Raw genomic sequence first — 20,418 nt, forward strand, 5'->3', positions numbered from 1 at the left:
GTTCAAACAAAGAGACATAATTGCGGCTGAGTGTGAGCTTCTTGTACTGCATCTTCTTCCCACTCCTACTTTAGATAAAAATGATGGAGTACTACATTTACCTGACAGAGAAATGATACTGGTAGTTAAATTTCAACTTCAGATTTGGTTCTAAAAATATAAAAATTAAAATATCTTGCATTATTATTTATTAAACTATCCAGCGTCATGTGATTTGAAGGCTCTGCCTTGAACAGTCGTTACATAAATTAAAGTACAATTTGCTGCCTTTCACTCTTCATTTTAGTTTCAGATTGTAATGCGGTTCAGACTGTTGGTATCTTTTCATACCACACAGTCACGTGTGTTTATCGGTTTACTTCAGATATAAAGTTTATAGATCAACTCTTTCGACCACAAGCTTTAGAATGTTTGACTCCTTGCAGAAAAAGTTAAAATCGGTGTCTGAAGTTACTAATATTTGTAGTAACTTATGTTCTAAAAGTAAAATAATGTCCACGCAGAAACCAATTGAGACAACATTCAATTGATTAAATTATTTATACAAAAAAACCCATCCTGGTGTATCAGGAGCATGACCTCTCCCTTCCGAGCATCACTGCTTGATTTCATTTCATTTGTTTAAAATGTTAAGAAACTGTAGCCCTTGTACAAGTAAATTCATGTACATACTTAAAGTCACAATGTGTGCTCGAATAACAGTTGAATAAAACACATTTCATGCTGACAAACACATTGCTGTACAAAATTACAGCAGTATAATAAAAGGTACAGCAAGACTAAAAAATATTTTTGATATAAAACACCCTAGAAACACACTCTAAATAAAAAGCTACCAAAATGGCGACATCCAGTTCATGAGTGTTTTTCAGCTGCATCATGGGTCTTTTCAATTTTGTACAACGTGAGTAAAAACAAAAAAACAATCTACAAAAACAGTACATAGCACTTCAATTCAAACACATTACTCTTTCACATTAAATTTGTGTTTTACTTCCCAGTTTGAAAGTAATGTATTTAGGCACAATAATTAAATTCATGAACCACGTTTGGTCAACACCGTTCTTTGTTATTCACAAATCCGCTTTAACTCGTATATGAAGTCCAGTTCTGGCAAACAAACCTTTCAGTTCATTTTTGTCCCACTTTTTCTCCTGCAGAGGTTTGCGTTGTGGAGCCGAGAGCTGCCACATGTAACCGTGAGCTGTTGGTTCAAACAAAGAGACATAATTGCGGCTGAGTGTGAGCTTCTTGTACTGCATCTTCTTCCCACTCCAACAATTAGACATCACTGCACGTTGTTTGCTGCCAGGAAACCTCACACGATAATGACCTCGTTAGACCTACGTGTCTGCAACTCTGAAGGGTCTCCTTCCAAAACGCATTTTAGATTTTATACTGTAAATTTGATCTTAATTTCCGCACAATTCAAATAATCGTAATCCATTATTTACAGGCACCGACATACTTTCCCCCTGTTTAGTAGTGTCAGTTCATATTTATATTCATGTTTCAATGTTTTATGTTTGTAAATAGAATATTGTTTGAACCTTATATTTGTATTTGATCAAATAATGGTCTATTTTGGCCCCCAAATTAAAAAGGAGGTCGTTAACACAACTAACTGTCGCAGCATGACCAGAAACTAGCCGAATAAATTTAAGGACGTTTTTTTTCTCATGAAAGACATTTTGACTCGAAAAGCACAGGTATCGACATTATTGTGAGTTTAAGTCAAACTGTCTGCTGGAAAAAAAGGCTTATTTATGGAAGCCCGTTGCTGCCAGTAATGGAGAACACAAGTCCAACAACTGGCCTGAAAAAAAAAGATCCTGGCTGTCACAATTTTAGATGTTGACGACACAATTATTGTGTAGAGATGGGTAACCAATGCTAAATTATTCTGGATTATTGATAAACTCCATGTTAGTGTTTCTTTTTTTAAATCAATACTTTTAAATGTGTTGGTGTAATTTACACCAGTTCATAAAAGCATGAGTATGAACATCTTCTTTTAATAGTCATATTTAACTTGTCCATTGTCAGTGTCACTGCTATGTCACTATTGTGAGAGTTTCTCATTATGATGACTTGGAGGATCTTTCTTTTTTCATCATGCCAGAAGTAGGCTTCCATACTTATGAGATATTTTTGTTCTGATTAATACTAAAAATCATTTGACTCAAAAGAATGAACAAGATTTAAAAAATGATACCATGTTCTTTTAAATATTTGTCAATATTCCTACAGAACAAAACCCTTCTGTATAATTTAAACAAAGGCCATTAAAGTCCCTAAAATCTTTAAACGTTGTAAGAATAATACTTTTGATAACAACATAAATAATGTGTGAAGTTCTACTGTCATGCCAAGAAAATATATTGTACAGAGTTAGTCGGTCTTTTGCAGGCAGTAATTAGTGGGATTCATCCACTTGTACATTTTGAACTTCCATTTCCAGAAATCATCCATTTAGACGAAATCTTCAGGGTCTGAATTTGAAGAAAGGTTGTGCTTTTCTCTGTTGCATCCCAACTTGATGGTTTATGCAGTTTCTTGACATAAAACCTGTGCCTACAGCAGCTCTGCATATCAGATTTCCTATTTTGGAGTGAAACACCCAATGTAAAGCTAGCACGAGCAGTGCAGCAAAAGGCATTCGACTTGTGGTGGTTCATTCTGGTTCCACTCATGGCTCAAAGGAGATGACTTCATGGTGTCACTTAGCTCTGTAATAAAAATCCATGAGCCCCTTTCCCCAATGTTTTATCATCGAGGGGGTCTGAGGATCAGAAAAAGGCGATGGCGTCCTTCACTTCTTCAGACACTGGTACATCAGCGCTCGTGGATTCAGCATGTAGCGCTCAGAGTTGAGTAACTTGGTGAGATACTGCGGCACCGGAGGCCGAGGAGCCATGTAGGATACTGCAGGACTGACGGCCATCACCTCTGCAATCTTCTGCTTCATCTCCTTGATCTCCCGGTCCTGCCTCACCACTTTATCTACCGGACAAGCAAAGGTAAACCATGAGTGTGTGGCTACTGCGGGACGTAGAGATCCACAGGCACTAACGACGCATAAATGCAGTTGCACAAGGACACAAAGAGAGTTGGGCACCTTGAGCGATCTCCAGCTGTCGGCGGGCGTCTCCCAGAGCTGAGAACAGGTCCAGTTTGATGCGAGTCTCCGCGCTCAGGTTGTACTCCAGATGTTGAGCCTTCTCCTGCATGGCCGACAGAGTGGACAGCAGCATGTCTGTCTCGTTCTCCACGCAGCGGTACTTTCCCAGAGCCTGAATTCAAGAAACACATTGACAGTAAGAACACGAGGAAAATGTCCAAAGATCAATCGACCGTGTGCCATGACCACCTGAGGGATTACATGCTTTGGTTTCCTAAGTTCTTATTGTTTTCATAGCGAGGGTGTTGCTGTGTTTTGCTCGTCTTCTTAAAGACGAGTTCGGGCTCACTGACTTAGGAAACCAATGCAGCACAGAGAGAAAATAACTTCCATGATGAATTGGCCAGCCATTCAAAAAACATGAAAGCTGCACATTGTATTGTACTCGATCTTACATACGCTGAGGGGTGTTAACATTGACTTTTAACATTTTGAAGGAGGTGACCTGTACTTTTAAACTTTATTAAAGCAGTGCAATGTTTTTATGAACGACCAGGCTTTTGTTTCAGCATGCTTCATGGAGAGTGTGCAAATTAAATCAATTACCAAACAGTACAACAATGTACACACCTGATGTAGAGACAACAACACAACCATACGATATTACTGCAAACTGTTATGATGACAAAGTGCAATATGTTGACTGCAGGCCAAAATAAAACAAATGAATAAAACACTAAATGGTCTCCATGAACAGTTCAGTTTTCTAATAGATTTTACAAACACAAAGAATTACAGACAAACAAATCAGAACTCAAACAGCAAAACAACTACATGACCAAACTGAGGACAACCAAGTACTGGACCACAGACATTTAAACTCACAAGCTCATTCCCAAATAGTGTAAAAAGATACCTCAAAATCATTCTCTAGATCTAGCACACGACTCTCTTTCACTTGACACTCCAGCTGTAGTTGTTTGTACTCTGTCTCTAGATCTTTAACTCTTTTCCTTAACATTTGGGTTTCACAGTGTTCCTGCCTGGTGTTGGAGAAGAAATAACAGTTTTGAGCAGTAGTAGAGGGAAACTACTGGAAATGAAGACCAGTTTACACAGAAAGAAACATAACATTTCATTTGCATGGTTAGAAAAGAGTATTATATTACACCACAATTCAAAGTAAATGTAATGTGTGCATTAAAGGAATAGTGCAACATTTTAGAAAATACACTTTTTTTGCCAAGATTTAGATGAGACAGTTGATACCCAGGCTTGGGGAGTAGCTGTTAAAATGAAATGGTTCCTGTATTCTGTTACAGTTACAGATGAAAGGGAGAAATCCTATTAGTACTCGTTACTAGTAATTGTATCAAAATATATTTTCAGAGTAACCTCCCAACCCCGCCGATGCCACTGTCATATCTATATTTTCAATAAAAGGCTATAGTTACAATTAGCTTAGCACAAAGACTAGGAGCATAAATTAAGCTAATCAGCTGCTGGCTCCACCTTCATGCTGAAAACACTCATCTTCCTCTTGGCAAAAAAGCAAATAAGAATAATTCAAAGTTTTTTCCTCAAATTTTTGGCCATGGCTGTACTGTACTTAGTAGCATACAAATGCAGATCCGGCTTTACTTCCTGGGCGAAAAGCCACTTCAATAACAATGAATTTGAAATGTTTAATTGCTGTTATTTACCTGTTTGTGAGACTCCGTGCTGTGATGGCTGCTTCCTCCAGTTTCTGAGCCTGCAGCTCAGCTAACTGTCTCTCTACTGAGAGTCTGGCCTCCGTCTCTGCTCTGGTCTTCTTCTCCAGCATCGCGCTGCTCTGTTTGTCCCTTTGCTTGGTTTTAGTCAGACACAGAATCCTGAAGGAAAAGCAATAATCTTCTCTTTACATAATACCAGAAATAGGACCACATCCAGATAGACTTGTTTGAGATTAACTTCACAGCATCTCTGAAACAGACAGAATCCTTGTAGTTGCTGGAGAGCGCCATGCTTTAAAAACTGGAGCATGTCTTATGAGTGATGTCGCTGACCACAGCTGTGCATCGCATCCTCATCTAATGCAACATTTAAGCCTCTGGATGCGGGACGTGGGTTTGATGCGGTTAATGTGTTGATATGAATTCACCTGTGAGCGGATGGACTGCAGAACAAAGTTGATTTTTAGAGCATTGTTTTTCAGTTCTCAATTTGCTTTACAAAAGAAATACACCAAATACACCGGAAATTAAATAGCATGATCAAATCATGCTCATCACATTGAGTCATGGGGTCTGATTGATTGTGTATTGGTAGCTCCAAAACAAAACATAGATGAGAATTATTAGCCACAATCTCTCAACATGAAATATGACTCAAAAAGAGATCCACTAATATGTTTTAGGATTAAAACATCAGCTCACAAAAGGTTTGCTTTCACACGGACAACCATGCCGTTCTGCATACATTCATCCCCGCTTTACTTTGTATTTATAGACCGATGTAGTGTGTAAAACAGCCCACAGGGGGAGCCAAAGACACTTTCAGCAGTGGATCTGGTGGATGACTCACTTGCTCTGGAGCAGCATATTTGACTGTCTGAGCAGGGAAACCTCGGGTCTCAGGCTCCTCTCGCTGTTAGTCAAGTTGCAGATGTGACTTTGCAGCTCCTGCTCGCTCTGCCTGCTCACCTGCAGCTCGCCCTTCAGCCTCCTCAGCTCCTGCTCCAGCCTGAAAGACAAGTACAGGGAAAGAAAGAGATTGTCTCGCTCCAATTTCCTCTTCTTCTGCATAACTTCGAAACTGAATGGAAGCTAACGGTGGCATACTTGGTCATCTGCTCAGCGTGGTGACTCTGAGCTGCTGTGGCATTCTTCTCTGTCGTGTCTTGGTTGAGGCAGTATGTTTTTGAGCTGGATCTCTGCTTCTTCTCAGTCCTTCCTGCAGGTGGTGAAGGGGTGTTTGTGCTGCTTCTGCGGGCTTTTGGCGAGGAGCCTTTAGCCGCCCGCGTGGCTTTGCTTCCTTGTTCATCTTGAGGTAGATTTTCGGGGCTAGCACAGGAGTCTTGTCCTCCTGGCCCAGAGTGGAGCAGATCTCTGGACTCGCCAGGTTTGGATGATAACGGCCGCCGGTTTGATTCAGCTGGCCTCATCTCCTGTGATCCCTTCTCTGTCATTCTCTCCTCACTGCGAATCTGGAGGCAGTCCACAGTGTGCACCTCATCATGGGCCACTACAGTGCCGTTCTGACATTGATACTGAGTCGACTCGGGCTTCATCTTCCATTTGGAGCCTGCAGGGACAAAGAGAAACAATAGCATCCATCAGATATGAGCTCAGTTTTGCTGTTGGGATATTAGAACGTTTGGTGCATTGTTTGTGCTCCTTCTTGAACTGACTTTTAATAGTATATAAACTACAATTACTGCCTCCACGAACCAGTCAAGTTGCATTTCACATCCATGACTTTCCTAATGTCATCACCTCATCATTTGGTCCAATTAGACATTTGTTTGAAATTAATACCAATGATCAATTCTTGAGGTTTGGCCAATGACACAGTGACTTTTGAACACCAAATCTTAATCAGTTCAACCTGGAAGTGGACCTTTGTGCCAGATTTGAAGGTATTCTCTGAAGGCATTTCTCACATGCAAGAGAAGCACCCGGACAACCCAAAAACACAAAGCCTTGCTGTTGCTGGCGTGAAGACATAGAAAGTATGAAAATAGGCAGCAGTCCACGTGTTATGGTGGCTCACAGATCCACGACACCCTTGCAGACACTTGAATTTTGGAAAATAAACTGTGAATGTCCATTTGCAGTATTTGCTTCAGTATTTTTTTGTGTGCAATTTGCAGTATTTTCACTTTTAGAAAAAAAAGGGGGAAAACGGAGTTACTGTATTATGTAAGAATTCCCTCATTTGCTGAAAATGAGGACTTCCTCTTTAGAAGTTGCCTCACTCTCTGCAGGGATCTTGACAGCTCTTATTGCCTGAGGAGTTTGTGAAGGAAATGTGGTTGTATGAATATAGTTGTAGAAATTCTCATGGATTTTACTAAAGGAATAATACAAAATTGACATTTTCCCATGTATAATTGTTGTTCTTGTGACCCGGTTTCTGGCAGGTCATTCCCACTAATCATTTGGAATGAACAGTTTAGGACTGAGTGGTTACTTTTAGTAAACACACAAACAAAAGAGTGCCAAACCTCTGATCTCATAAATTAGATACGTAAGTGTGTATTAATAGATGTTGCAGCTAACTTACTGCTGCTGCCATCTGTGGCCGTCTTGGGGTAAACCTGCAGGCCTGGAGGGAGCGAATGCTGCAGGAGGTGCATGTGGAAGTCGTTCTCACTCTGAACAGCTTTCTGTATGCGCAGCTTGAAGATGTTGGTGAAGTAGCAGGTGGCATCAAACCCCAAATACACGACAGGATATCCAATGCTGAATGTCAACACAAAGGGGAAGACAAAGTTAAAATATGTGAAGACATTCAAATGATAAAAACACATCTTGGTGAACAGATTTCTATTATTAATGATGAATCTAATTTTAGTTTTATTTATTTAAAGATAATGATATTTATTTTGTTAAAAGTTAATTTACTCCTTTATTAAACATCAAGTTTAGTACTGATGCTTTTTTTTTATCACAACTTGCAATTAATGTTATGTAAGACATTTTAATTATGAATTGCTCAAAACGTACGTTAAATGAACATACCAGTGTGCAGCAAAGAAATGAGACAGGTTGGCATGAGAGGTTTTAAGGTCTTTGAGTCGAAGTGAAGCCTCCGTGTACACAAGCAGAATCCACAGGGACACCGTCGATATACAGATGCCTTTCTCTGCAAACAAATATGAAATAATCAGATGTGAAGAGATGGAAAGAGTACCTTATCAAATCAAGATAGATATTTGTATTGTCATATGCAAAATTAACGATGAAAGGGTAAAATGAAAGGTTTATTTTGCTAGGTTCTCCTTCCACACAGAATTATAACAACCTAAAACTAAAGGTAAACATTTGGATTAAAATTAAGAATTAAGAATACAAGTGCTATAGATACTAATAGTATAAGAAAAATATATAACATATAAGGTATTGCACAATCAAAATCCCTAATAATAATGAAATCATATTGTGAATAATTTATTATAAAAGTTCTATATTTACAATATACAAAGCTTGATTATTTATGCTAGTAATAAAGTTGAGTATATTTTGTAGTCTGTGTTAAAAAAAACATAACAAACCTAACTACTCACCTGTATGCCATATGTAATTGAATAACACATAGGTGCTTGCCACAAAGAACAGCCAGTGCAAAGGCACAAAGATTAAACAAAAGATGTCCAGAGTGAAGGCAGCACAGACAAAAACAACACAAATAACCTGCAAAACAAAACCATGAATTTCAGTAAAATGCACTGGATTCACTCTGTGGAACATGATTGTCTTCACACACAATATTAAATTTCACAGTCGGGGTTCTCACCAGCCCGTGGCAGTGGAAAGTGGTGTACACACTCCCGAAGAAGAGCCAGCACGGCCACAAGTACTCCAGTCTGAATTCGAGCATGAAATCTGCGAGCAGCACCAGCGTCCACATCATCATGAACTTCAGGAAGGTGTATGCACTGCAAATAGACAGATGAAGTCCATTACTGTTGTCATTATTATATATAAAGCATCCGCAGGCGGATGTGTGCCACAGGATACATGTGAAATAAACGAGTGTTCTCGGCTCTGATTCTAGCAAACAAAGTCTCTTCAGTCAAAACATTAAACACACGAAAGCCAAAACGAGACAAATCGAATACATGTTGTTAAACCTATAATTGAGCAGCTGCATCTTAAAATTGCAGTCCGTGCTTTTAAGTAGAGGCAGTACAGAACAATGACTGCTCCCTCATTCATTTCATCAGGCCGAGCAGGAGCCGTGGTTTCCTCCTTTGTTCTGCTCGCCCGGAGGATCTCATCACCCCTTCTTTGTTTGGTAACCATGGCAATATTTCATCTGGGAGGAGAGAGGGAGCAACACAGCATCCGATGGCACATGGAAGTAGTTTTAAATGTTCCCCTTTTAATGTTACTGATGTGAAATGTATTTGAATGTAACTGACTGATAATTTACTATCAGCAAAATACTAAATATGCAACAATAACAAGCTATGACCTATCGAAAAGAGAGAGGGACAAAAGGAGGACGACACATCTTCAGTTCTTCATTCAAGTTAAAAATTGGTTGATTTTAATTAATCTCACTGCTATTTTCACTATAACGACCAATATTATGGTAATGTATCAAACAATGTGCAGGTTCTTCTTTGAGAGTAAGGAGGGTGAGATATGGAGCACTAAAGCGTCATAAATTATAAATCAAGTTCGCGATCACTTTATAAAATATTTCATTAGTTTTTAATGTATGTATGTACCAAATACAGCAAGAATACCAGAATAAACGGAGCAGGATACTCGAATACAAATTCATGACAACAAAAGAAGGCAGTGTTAAGCTGAGGCTTATCTGTTTTTAGTTGCTGAATTGCTCATATATAAAATTCAAATAAATAAAAAAAAGTGGTTTCTTTCTCTCGAGGCAGTCTTTCTCTTATCTGGACGTTTTAAAATTCATTTATTTATTTTTTTGTGCGCAAAAGTTGCTGCTTTCCTGTCGCCTAAAAAGGGAAATAAAGCAGATGAAAACCCAACGCGTCCATTGAACACGTCCTCTCGTCTGGGCTTGGGACGCACGAGACGGCGCAGAAAGCAGGCCGACGTCAACTTGCACGGCTGCTGCTTTCTGCCTTTCAGAAAACAAAATATCGGAGGGGGAAGTAAGTCGCACAACATTTCCACACGCCTGTCTGTCTGCGCAGCTCCAGCCGCGGGAACAGCGGACCACACCGCCGCGGACCGGGCTCACGTCGCGCGCGAGACACGAGACGAAGAGAGGGGACCGTGGGCGCGCGAGGCGGACAGGTGAGCATGACGACGACGGCTGAAATCTACACAAAGACGAGGCGCCACAACAAAAGCAGTAGCCTCCGCCAGGCGACGCGGCTCGCGGCGCTAATAGTAGCTACCTTTCAGACAGCCTCTCCGTTATTTTCATCTTCTTCATCTTCCGTAGCCTGCTCGCGTCCACGTAACGTTTCTTCATCGTATGGCTTCGTCTCCCTCCGCGCTGTCTGCTGCTACACCGCGGCCGCGGCAGCGGAGATGGGAAAAAACGGGCACCGTGAAATGAAGAAGATCCCTCGTTGTGGAGGAAGATGTTCAGCTCAACCTGTGATGATGTCTGGCAACATGTCCAGTCTCCCGACGGCTCTGCGCATGCGCAGTGGGTGTTGTACCTACAAGTGTTCATCGCAGGAGGGGAGCAGAACAACACACTGTTTTTAAATTGTATATTGTACTATTGCAGTGATGGTGATTGTAATAATAGTAACAGTAATGTTGCAAAGAGCTTTACAAATACACAATGTAAAAATCACAACACATCTTCTTACAGTAAATGTAACAATAAAACGAACACTGTACAACAAATTAAATATTATTTAGTTGGAATAAATATTTAACAAGTACATAGAGGCAGGTTCCCTAAAATAAATGTTCTTAAATTGACTGTTTTAACTTGTCTTGTTCTATGTTTTCTGTCTGTAACTATGTGTGTTTATGCTGCTGCCTGTCTTGGCCGGGTCTCCCTCAAAAAAGAGATTGTTTAATCTCAATGGGACTTTCCTGGTTAAATAAAGGTTTAAATAAAAAAAAAATAAAAAACATATCTTCATCTTCATTGTCAAATATAAATCCAAGTAGCTATGTGTACTATATATATATATATATATATATATATATATATATATATATATATATATATATATATATATATATATATATATATATACATGCACATGTTTCACTCTTAATAAAACACTAATTCTGACCACGGTATTTTAAATAATATGCATGTTCTTTGAACTATTTCAGCTTTAGATTAGGGTCGTTCCTGGACCCCACATTTAGAATCACAGACAATGTATCAGGGCAAGTCGATTTCAATATCACAAATTTGCCTCAAGGAGCCTTACAATCTGTACAGCATATCAATATCTGTAGACTCTTGATACAGATAAGGAAAACTCCCAAAATAATAAAACCTTTATTGAGGGGGGAATTGAAGACACTGCAGGGATAGCAGCTGAATATAAATTGAATATCTATTTCAGCTCTGTTTGCACCATTAATTGCTGTTTACAATTTACAAAAACAGATTGACTTTAATATCAACATTGTTTGTGGTTGATTATTGATGCTTTTTATGTATATACTTATATAGGCATTATTGAATTTTTTTAATTTTTTTTACCATAGTTAATTGTTTACATGTTTGTTCATCTTTGTTGTTTTTTCGCTGTACGGATTGTATTTTTTATTCATCTTTCTTCTAATTGTTCTGGGAACTGTTTGTAACATTGAGAGCAATGATGAAAATGTATGAAATGAATGAATCATCCCCAGTAAGGATTATGATAATGTTTTGCCATTGCTTCTCATTATTTGGGAAAAAGGTATTCAGACCTTTTTAAAAAAGTACAAATAACACTTTGTACACATATAATAAAAAGCAAAAGTCCATGATGACAAAAAGTGTGTTGTCACTGGTTGAGGTGTGCGGGCACGGAGTCATACACATAAAATAATAAATCTCTAAAAGAATGAGAAAATGACTGTGCAAATATAAAAAGTGAATGAAAAATTAAATAAATAAATAGTTCTCTATATTGTAATAGGGTTTTTTAATTCTTATGAGTATCTTCTATTCTTATATAGGTCAACTGGTAAATAAGTTTGTTATTGAGTGAAACTATCAAGGACTGCATTGTGAGACCCGTGGTTTATGCAGCAACTGTCCAAGTAGCACAACTTCTCCTGTTGATGAATAAAAGACTTGTGCTAAAAAAAACATGTGAGGCTGTATGGAAGCTGACAAAGCCCTCTTTGCAGGATACACGTATGTATCTATATGTCTTGTGGCAACGCTGATGAGTACTCCGTTGTTTGTAAATGTCAAAGCAGAATATTGCTCCTGTAAAGTGTCTTCATAGCGTTGTGTGATATTCAATCTTCAGCGCTCACTTTTACAGAATCGTTGTGGCTCTGCAACTGAGCCTCTTCTTGCACCAGATTGACACCAGATGTCGGTAACGACCCAAGTAATCCATCCATATAAATGACAGCTTTGTGTGTAATAATTTTGACTCATTCTTCCAAACAAACAGTCTTCTAATTTGGAAGAATGGGCCAAACTCACACCTGAGTAACGCTAGTAACTAGTTTCTTCATACAAGAGGCGTCTAGAAGCTAACATTACCAACAACGGCTTTTGTACCAAGTATTCAATACATTTCAGTGAGTGGGTTCAATACTTTGTTCCTGTGTCATTCAACTTTATTGCACATAACTTCATTTTGTTTTGTATAGATGGATTACTCGGGTTGTTACCGACATCTGGTGTAAATGTCAATACCTTTGGAAATATGTTTACTGAGAAAAATGCCAACGTGTTCAATACATATTTTTACCTGCTGTATTTAATGTAATTCATACATTTGTATACTTATACTTATATATTTTTTTCCCAATCCTTGAAGAACCAATCAACTCTGGCCGGCCTTCCTGCCCACAAAGAGTAGTAAATTCCTACACGCTGTAATTTTTTCTCCCCAGAGTGTTTCACAGGCTTACAGGAGGAGCGCCAATTTTAGAGGCCTAACCAATTACAACTTCAGGTTACATCACATGATGCCATTGTCAGCGGATAAGCTTTTTAGGCGAAACAACTTCCCAGTACAAAACACTTCAATGGCCTTATTTAAATCATTAGGTTGTAACTGTAACTTGTCACAGCATAGGAAAGCACATTGCTATCCCCAGATAGTCTGCCAATCACATCACAAACCTTTTTTCTCTCTTTTGGACTTGAAATTAAGCCATCCGCACACAACATATTCTGGGTTGTTGACACCAATCTGTATACAGTGTCGTTCAGTACGTAGAGGGACAACATTGTGTTTCTCCTGATCCAAAGCGGAAAAGTAAAAAGAAGGAACAATGCAAGATTCAGGCTGCAAGAAACCAAAGAAAAAACAAAACAAGGCCCTTGAGTGTGTTTATTTGTCACATGTCTGTGTGGAAATATAACTGACACCTGTGTCTGTCAGAGGTGAGCAATCCTTGACATCTGGATGCGTATACGCTTTCTCTCTTTTCATCTGTGCGCCTTCAAGCCTCTTCAGGTTTCTAGCACCTCGGCATTGTTTATGAAAATGTTCACTCTGCTAGAAGGTTATATTGAGTGTGTATTCCTTTATGTTAGTAGCAGTAGTAGTAGTAGTAGTAGTAGTAGTATAATATAGAGTCATAATCATACACATTCACACTTCATAAAATCTTGTGTTTTTTTGTTTAAAATGTGATTATTGAGGAACATTCACAGTCTGGAGTGAGATTGTGAACAAACAAACAAACTGAGAGGAAGTGTACAGCCTACTGCTGGCAACATGGTGAACAAAGTAAAATCCTGATAATGCACGATTCTATAATCTCAAAAGTATAATGTGCTTCACTGAAACTGCTGACTCAGCCACTATGACCACTAAAGTAGCCAAGAAGCGCCTTGGTGGCGAGGTGCCGGGTGTGAATGACATCTGCCCTGAGATCCTGGAGGCGCTGGACATCGTTGGTCTGTCTTGGCTGACACGCCTTTTCAATGTCACATGGAGGTCGGGAACAGTGCCCATGGTCTGGCAGACCGGGGTGGTGGTTCCCATCTTCAAGAAGGGGGACTGGAGAGTCTGCTCAAACTATCGAGGTATCCCACTTCTCAGCTTCCCGGGGAAAATTATGTCAGATTCAAGACGAGCAGTGGGGATTTTGTCCTGGTCGTGGAACAGTGGAACAGTGGTGCAGCTCTTTACTCTCGCAACACTAGGGTCCTGGGAGTTTGCCTAATCAGTCTACATGTGCTTTGTTAACTTGAAGAAGGCTGTTGACCGGGTACCTCAGGGGTTTTTGTGGGGGCTGCTGCGGGAGTAATGGGGGCCAGACTCTTTGCAATGGGTCATCCGGTCTCTGTACGCCTGCAGTAGGAGCTTTGTATGAACTCTGGGTAGTGATCGAAAGAACGAGGTCGCGGATACAAGCGGCCGAAAAGAGTTTCCTCCGTAGGGTGGGCCGGGCTCAGCCTTAGAGATAGAGTAAGGAGATCGGACATCAAGAGGGAGCTTGGAGTTGAGCCGCTACTCCTGTAAGTCGAAAGGAGTCAGCTGAGGTGGTTTGGGCATCTAATTTACATAATAGGTTTTCAGGCACGTCCAACTGGTTGAAAACCCCGGGGGAGACCCAGGACACGCTGGAGGGATAATATCTCCCAGTTTGCCTGAGAAAACCTCGGGATCCCCCAGAATGAGCTGGAAAGTGTTGCGGGTGAGAGGGAAGCCTGGGACGGCCTGCTGGGCCGGCTGCCACCGAGACCACCGGATAAGCGGCTGATAATGAATAAATGGACGGATGAAAAGCATAATGTGCTTCACTGATCACTATTCTGAGCATGCATCATCACTTGATCCAGCCTATTAGTGCTTGATTTGAAATCACACATGCTCCCTTGTGCAGCGTGTTAGTAAAAGATCAAATAATTTACAGACAAGCACACAGCGCTTGGGAGGTTTTCTGTATCCACTGTGGTGATCTCCATGTGGTAACGGCAGATCTGTCCTCTGCTCCCAACACAGCTGGACCAGCGAGGTTACATGCAAGACTCAGAAGTGGGCCTACACCTGCATGAACTGCAGCCCTCTAATTCACAGAGAACTGATGTGTGTTTATTAAAAACTATACTTCACACATGAAGCACATCATTTAAATGATGTCTGTCAAGGGTTTTATTCTTATCAGAGCTTGAAGTAATCGGAAACATAATTTTAGACGATCATGTGACATTACACTGACACCCAGACAAATTACATTACTTATAGTTCACTGACCTCGACATCTACGATGTCTAATGGAAGAAACAGCAACAAGTCCTTGGATTGTAACTAAGATATCATGGCAGGTTTTATGTGGCAGTTTATTATGTGATTTTCTGCGGTAGTGGGGTCAAATCAAATAGAGGTAAATATATTGTGTACGGGTCTTGCGCCGATGATCAGACTGGAGGATTGGAAGGGAAGCGACCAAACATTAGAAACATAGATCATTAAAAAACTGCTTTTTTATTTTAAATGCCATATGAGACAATGCTATTAAAAATACAAGAACAAAATTGTATAATATACAGGAACGTGTAGTACATTTATTTTACATCTTAAGTGAACAGACTTCATTTAAATAATGATTAAGTTTAACTTTATTGTGTTTGAAAATGAGCTTTCAGTACATTTCAGACTACGCTCTTGCTACTTATGTAATAAACATTATGTTGAAAACATTTTGAATTACAAAAGTGAATGTAAGAAGAAGAAAAAAAACAGATCTTGTGCAATAAACACAACTAATTTGTTAACTTATAAATAATGCGTTCCCAGATCATATCTGTGACATGTTGGGGCTGATATCCAGTGCGAGTGTCTATTTCTGTTACGGTAAATATTTGATGCTTTGGCCTACATTACAGCGGAAACATCAGGAACACTCACTGCAAAGCAGCACCCTCCTGGTGACTGCCCCAACAACTGCCTCAACGATCTGTACAGTAAGGGGAACGTTTGGTTTTGGAAAACACTTTACGAAGGTGAAATGTTTTATAAACCCTTTTTAAACATGTACATACTGCTTATTCATGCTTTTTAGCAGGGATAAAGCAAAGTGTTACCTGAATGGGTTACCCTTTAAACATTTTAGTTTTGCTTTTTGTCAGTAAATCACTACAAAATGCCAAAGATGATGCAATAAAATCAAAGACTTATTATCCATTGTAGTCAGAGTAGCGCTGCAGGACTAATTGACATCACATTACGAGGTCAAAGAGCACAAATGTTAATATAAAATGACAATAACTACATTGTGATGGCAAAATGTACCTTTCCCGTGTTAAGTCTTTTTAAGATGAAATGAGGAATATCAAGAAAGCCAAAACATATCTTTAAAGTATTTATTCTTACAAGAAGAGGCTGAGTTACTCAGAGTGTGTAAGTGAGCACTACAGATTGAATATAGCACAGCGTTATGAAGACGGTCTACAGGGGTGGTCACAAGAGATACAGATACATCCATACATGTGGAACATGTAAACATATTAAGTACTTATTCACACACGACAGGAGAACAGGATGTATGCTATTTAGACAGCTGCATAAAGCACAAGCCTCACAATGCAGGCCTGAGTTATGTATCAATTAACCTATATAAAAGAATACAAGAAACTCATGAGAATAAGAAATTCCTATTACAACATTCAAGGTATAACTAGATGAGTTAAACCTCAGTAAGTGCAGTCCACAAATGTACAAAAGAAAATCATACTTTCTTAAATCTTTGTTGTTCTGGTTGAATGCACTTATTGTAAGTAGCTTTTCATAAAAGAGTCAGCTAAATGAAATGTAATGTAGGAAAGTTTTTTTGTTGTTGTAATTCATCCAGTTTCCTTTATATATATATATATATATATATATATATATATATATATATATATATATATATATATATATATATATATATATATATATATGTATATATATATATATATATATATTCATTCTCCTTTCTCTCTGTTTTCTGCAGCCAACTATAATAACTGTACTTCAGTGACAGTGACGTGGGGCTGCAAAAACAATCAAGCGTCTGCTACGTGTGCTACCACCTGCGATTGCCCGTCTCAGATTATAAAAGCACCTATAAATATACACATCTCTATAATACATCTCCACATAGGCTCTGATTCATCAGTCAGTGCCAATAAAAGATGCTAATCTTTGAATTGTGTCCCTCTGCTGATTATGGAACAGGATACATCGGGTGAAGTATTAAACCAGAGATGAGAAAGGAAATTTACTTGGGCACGGCTCTGTTCTGGATAAACACCGCCTGCAAGCAGGTGCCCTTTGACTTTATGTAAGATGTAAACTCACACAGAGGAAGGAGAACACATTTGGCAGAGTGGATTTGGCGGAGGTGCAGAGCAAAAGTAATCTGTCATGGATTTCCTCTGACTCAAGAGCCAAGAAACAACCACAGTTTGCTACCCTGCTGGCTATGGCTGACAACAAAGACTGAATAATTGTTTGTGTGTAACCAAACTTTATGACTCGTCTTGATTGTTCGTCTTGACTAATTCTCGAAACGAGGGAACTGATTAATGTTCTCAGACCAATGAGAACACCTTTTCATTTCATCGTGACACGCTGATAACAATGTCAGATACATTTGGGGAGGGTTTCCTGTGGAATCCTGTCTGAATGCCGCAGGACACTGAAAAGTAGCTTCCTGTTAGATAAGATGGAAACATGACCTTAAAACACATTGCTCCCCATTTCAAAGGAAGTGTTGATGAATGTGAACACTTTCCACATGGTGGAATCTAACAAAGTTCATTCACTCACATTATTTCCAATTTAAACTACATTCTACTTTTCAGCCATTACTCATTTTTTTGTGTGTGCATATTTTGCAGATAATTCAGTTTAATCTGAAATGGGGCTCTAACATTTTAGTATTGATAATAATTTTATTGCAGCAAAGGTTTGAAACAAAAGGTCTTTGTTTCAAACCGGTTGACATATTTAGATTGCACTGCAAAATATATTTTTCAGGACTCAACTGCTGACTGAAATGTGTTGATAAGATTTTATTTTTGTGATCGTTTTGTTACTTTAAGTCTATTTTGCTGTTAATACTTCTGTGCAGCCATAAACTAACCAAAGGTGCACGCTTGCATGCACTAACATGCACTAATCATACACTAACATGCGCTAACATGCACTAAAAACATGCATAATCTGCCCGGCAATAATAAAAAGATTGTCCTAAAAAGTAGTCCAAAAAAAAAAAGGTTTCATACGCCATACGTCTCATTGGACAAAACCAAGGAACCCCCAGGAAGTCCTTGTGACATCCCCAAGACTATAAAGACCGGTGCACACCTTCACACTGCGACTTTCCATTGAAATGTCCATGGCTGCAGGAGGAAACACATATTTGGGACACGCTAGATAAAAGTCTTAATCTCGCTGGAAGAGCAACAGACTGTTTTTTGTGTTCACACACTTGGATCCTGAAAGAGAGACGGATTGGATAACTTCTGCTTCCCTCAGCTTTCTTAGGTCACCTGCAAAAGGAAGATTACAAATTCCTGGATTCTTCTCGGTGACACCAGCGAGGACCAGCCGGCCGCTTAACCCGCCAGCACAGTGAACGAAGGATGGACGAACGCACCGTACGCATAGTTGTTGCTGCTGTATGTAACGGTGTCGCCCCACACTGCTCACTCTCTCTTTGTTTCTTTCCTCCCCCTCCTACACACAGACAGACAGAAAGACACACACACACACACACACACACACACACACACACACACACACACACACACCACGTGCTTGTTGGTTGCTTTTAGGTTCACTTTGCTTGTATGTATAAAAAATAGAGATGTTTTGATCAGTATTGTTACAGATAAATAAACTCTTCAAAGAGCAGGTCTCTGTGATTATTTTTCTGCAAATATGTTGTAGAATTACTGCCTTGCAGTTGTATCCCTCTGCTAATCAGTCAAGTTGCAGTTTACTTTCATTTCTGTCCAATATGTCATCACTTTAATATTTTATCTCGTTAGACATTTGACTAAAAGATAAATAGTTAGCATATCAACTCTTGAGTTATGGTCAAAAATATGTTGACCTTTGACCTCCACAATATGTTCATTCTTGAGTCCAAGTGGATGTGTTTGTCCTTCTGTTCTGGGTTTCCACCCTGCACTAACATGAGAGTTTATTTTCCCTTTCGCTCATTAAATAATACGCTCTAACTTCAACAGCAGAGTTCCTATTGCCGCGTTGTCACACGCACAGCTATTGTGTTGAAATGAACTCCCTTTCATGTGATATCAAACTCCTTCCACTGAAAAAAAAAACACTTGTGCTAAATGTTTGTAATCTTGTCTGCATGCCAAAAAAACCTGGCTCTTCATACCACAGCATGTAGGCGTCACTCAGAAGTCTGAGCCTGTTGTTTCTGCTCCGTCAACGCGATCCCCCATGAGGTCAACTCACAACGCCGATGAGAGCACCACCTGAAGTGGTGGAAGGGGAGCTGGAGGGACTGTTATTCCCCCGGCAGAGGGGAGATAAAGGGATGAGTTTTTTCTCTGCGATAGCGGGTCCAGCGATAGCTGAGGTCTTCTGGCTCGGCCGAGCTCGATAAGCCCGGCTCTGCCATCCTGTGGGGCTTATCATCTCCAGCAGCAAGCCTCAACAGTTGGTCCCAGGGCCAGAAAATGTTTATGACTCTGGCGTCAGTTTGACTTCCTGAACAGTAGTTGTGTAATACGAGGAAAATAGTTACTCAAATCAACAAGGTGACCAAGTCAATACTTTGAGTTTCTGCGGCAACAGTTGGCCTGTGCTGTGTCGTTAACTCATCCAAACTCATTCAGATGAGTCCAAATCAGATATGTTTACACAGTTTACTTTAGCTCCGCCAGACAGCTCTCTGCATGTCAAGCAGCAGAAAATGTAATCATGTGGATACATTTCCCTTGCTATTTATTTTAATAGTGTTAGAAAAGAAGGAGATACAAGTGTGAAAAGGGGATAAGGGGGAAAGAGAGACAAATAGGAACAAGTTGTCGGAAAACAAAACGACAGGGAGGAAGACAACAAGGGATCAGTTACATCAGTCCGTCCAGACGGAAGACGGGTCATTTAGTCTGGGCTGTTATCGCACGACATCACAAACAGGATGCGGAAAAAGAGCTCACTCCATTTGAATCTAACCAAAGACCTCAGGGATCAGTGCAGAAAATTGTATTTAAATGACTGAAACTGACTTCAAAACCAAAATGAAATACCAGTATTTTGACTAATACCTGGCTGAATCAGAAAGTGCTTCTGTATTACTTATGCATCCATGTATTAAATCTGTAATGTGATATAAAATATAAGCATTTCTTTACTGATAGAACCCTTTGGCTTAGTCTAAAGTTTGGGGTCATGTTGGTGTAAAACACTTGAATTTGAGTTTTCCTTTCCTTGGCCTGATGTTATTACCAGTTTAATGTCTTAAGCATTTCAAATG

The 20,418-nt window shown here is 39.5% G+C and overlaps 1 protein-coding gene across 1 annotated transcript; it reads right to left on the bottom strand.

The window, feature by feature from the left end:
* Window positions 1-521: 521 nt before the first annotated feature.
* Window positions 522-10,440, bottom strand: si:dkey-12h9.6 (macoilin). The gene is made up of 11 exons (XM_068577392.1): window positions 10,212-10,440; window positions 8,621-8,762; window positions 8,391-8,517; window positions 7,846-7,969; window positions 7,388-7,566; window positions 5,944-6,406; window positions 5,687-5,845; window positions 4,825-4,995; window positions 4,038-4,164; window positions 3,119-3,293; window positions 522-3,003 (listed from the first exon to the last, which is right to left on the bottom strand). Exons 1-11 carry the CDS (start codon window positions 10,286-10,288, stop codon window positions 2,813-2,815), a joined length of 1,935 nt encoding a protein of 644 aa, XP_068433493.1. The 5' UTR covers window positions 10,289-10,440; the 3' UTR covers window positions 522-2,812.
* Between the last annotated feature and the right edge of the window lie 9,978 nt (window positions 10,441-20,418).

The sequence above is a fragment of the Clinocottus analis genome, unplaced genomic scaffold, assembly GCF_023055335.1.
Source record: "Clinocottus analis isolate CAN_PGR_092001 unplaced genomic scaffold, fCliAna1.0.p SCAF_15, whole genome shotgun sequence".
In the NCBI taxonomy this organism is placed as follows: Eukaryota; Metazoa; Chordata; class Actinopteri; order Perciformes; family Cottidae; genus Clinocottus; species Clinocottus analis.

What these genes read in the sequence shown, in the direction of transcription:
- si:dkey-12h9.6 (XM_068577392.1), bottom strand. Translation starts at nt 10,288, where the DNA reads ATGAAGAAACGTTACGTGGACGCGAGCAGGCTACGGAAGATGAAGAAG. An exon ending in CAATTACATATGGCATACAG is followed by an intron (nt 7,970 to 8,390) that starts GTGAGTAGTTAG and finishes ATTTGTTTGCAG; the next exon opens with AGAAAGGCATCTGTATATCG. An exon ending in ACAGCTGGAGATCGCTCAAG is followed by an intron (nt 3,004 to 3,118) that starts GTGCCCAACTCT and finishes CTTGTCCGGTAG; the next exon opens with ATAAAGTGGTGAGGCAGGAC.